This window comes from Carlito syrichta, unplaced genomic scaffold (genome assembly GCF_000164805.1).
Source record: "Carlito syrichta isolate Samal-C Ts95f unplaced genomic scaffold, Tarsius_syrichta-2.0.1 Scaffold108052, whole genome shotgun sequence".
Classification (NCBI taxonomy): domain Eukaryota; kingdom Metazoa; phylum Chordata; class Mammalia; order Primates; family Tarsiidae; genus Carlito; species Carlito syrichta.
The window spans coordinates 137,282-138,648 of NW_007052148.1; the positions used below are offsets into that span (position 1 = coordinate 137,282).

At 57.8% G+C, this 1,367-nt stretch overlaps 1 protein-coding gene across 1 annotated transcript in view; it reads right to left on the reverse strand.

Moving 5' to 3' along the window:
- The window catches only part of KDM1A (lysine demethylase 1A), a 66,225-nt gene extending 65,986 nt beyond the window's left edge, over window positions 1-239 (reverse strand). Inside the window, 2 exon segments of the mRNA XM_021717369.1 lie at window position 1; window positions 4-239. The exon segment at window position 1 is cut by the window's left edge and continues 148 nt beyond it. Coding sequence (XP_021573044.1) covers window position 1; window positions 4-166 — 164 coding nt within the window. The 5' untranslated portion in view covers window positions 167-239.
- Window positions 240-1,367: the final 1,128 nt, after the last annotated feature.

The following is a 1,367-nucleotide window of genomic DNA, read 5'->3' on the forward strand; positions in this document are numbered from 1 at the left end:
CCCCCGGCCCGACCTCGGCAGGACCCGACAGGCCCGCGGGCGGCGCGGCCACCTCGGAGCCGTTCTCGGCGCCGCTCGCAGCCCCCGGGCCGGCCTCCGTCCCGGCCGCCGCCGCCGCCGCCGCCGCCGCCGCCGCCGCGGCCGCCGCCTTCTTCCCAGACAACATCTCGGGCCGCCGGGCCGCCGACGGCCGTAGGGGCCGCTCGGTGTGTCGCTCCGTGGGTCCGGAGCCGCCTGGCCTCCCCTCACACGACCTACAGCAGCCAACTGCCGCCGCGTACTCAAAGCGCTGAGCGCGCTCCCGCCGCGTCGGGACAAAAAGACCCGGAGTCGCCGACGGCCCCGCCCCTCCCCCGCAACCATAGAGCGGCGTCCTGTTGGCCAGAGCGGCGCCGGGGCAAGGAGCGAGATGCTCGCCTAGAGCGTCTCCCTGGCCTTTGGAGTATGTCCCAGCGCAAGCCGAGGTCTGAGGGCTTCTGGGCCAGGCTGCACCTCCGAGGACGACTATTTCCTTCCGGGACTTGCTGGCGTGCATAGGTGTGTTCATTCATTCACTCACTCACTCATTCGTCAACTCAGCCAATATTTAAAGTATGAACTCCTTGCTTTCAAAGAACTTACAGGCTAATGCGGGGGAAAACACATTGGAATGTACTGGTAGCTCATCTTATTTACTCATAGTTGTCCTACTTGAACCGGGGCAAACAGCACATGAGTTTCGATGGTAATAAAATGCAGAGAAGTTAGGAAATCCAGGTTTGAGTCCAGACGGAATTGCTCTTGCCTCCAAGCCTTTGTTCATGCTCCTCCTTCTGTCTGGACCTCCTCCCCATCTGTACCCTTTCGTTTGTACTTCTCTTCTGTTACCCCCCACATCCCCCATCCCCACACACATAACATCTCTTTCTACTCCAGGTTAATTCTTTCTAATGATAATAGCGATGGGTAGTTTATTCTTTTTTTTTTTTTTTTTTTTTTGAGTGGGAGTCTCATTCTGTCGCCCAGGCTGGAGTGCAGTGGCACGCTCATGGCCACGGCAGCCTCGACCTGCTGGGCCCAGTGATCCTTTCACCTCAGACTTCCAAGTAGCTGGAATTACAGGCATGCGCCACCACCCCAGGCTAATTTTGTGGTTTACTGTAGAGATGAAGTCTCGCCAAGTTGCCCAGGCTGGTCTCAAACATGTGGGCTCAGTCAATCCCCTCATCTCGACCTCGCAAAGTGCTGGGATTATAAACGTGAGCCACTGCGCCCGGCCCAAAGTACAAAAAATTATTCCATTTACATGAAGTTCAAGAACTAGTAAAACATCTTTAAGCCGGGCTCGGTGGCTCAGCCTGTAATCCCGCGCCTTTGGGAGGCTGAGG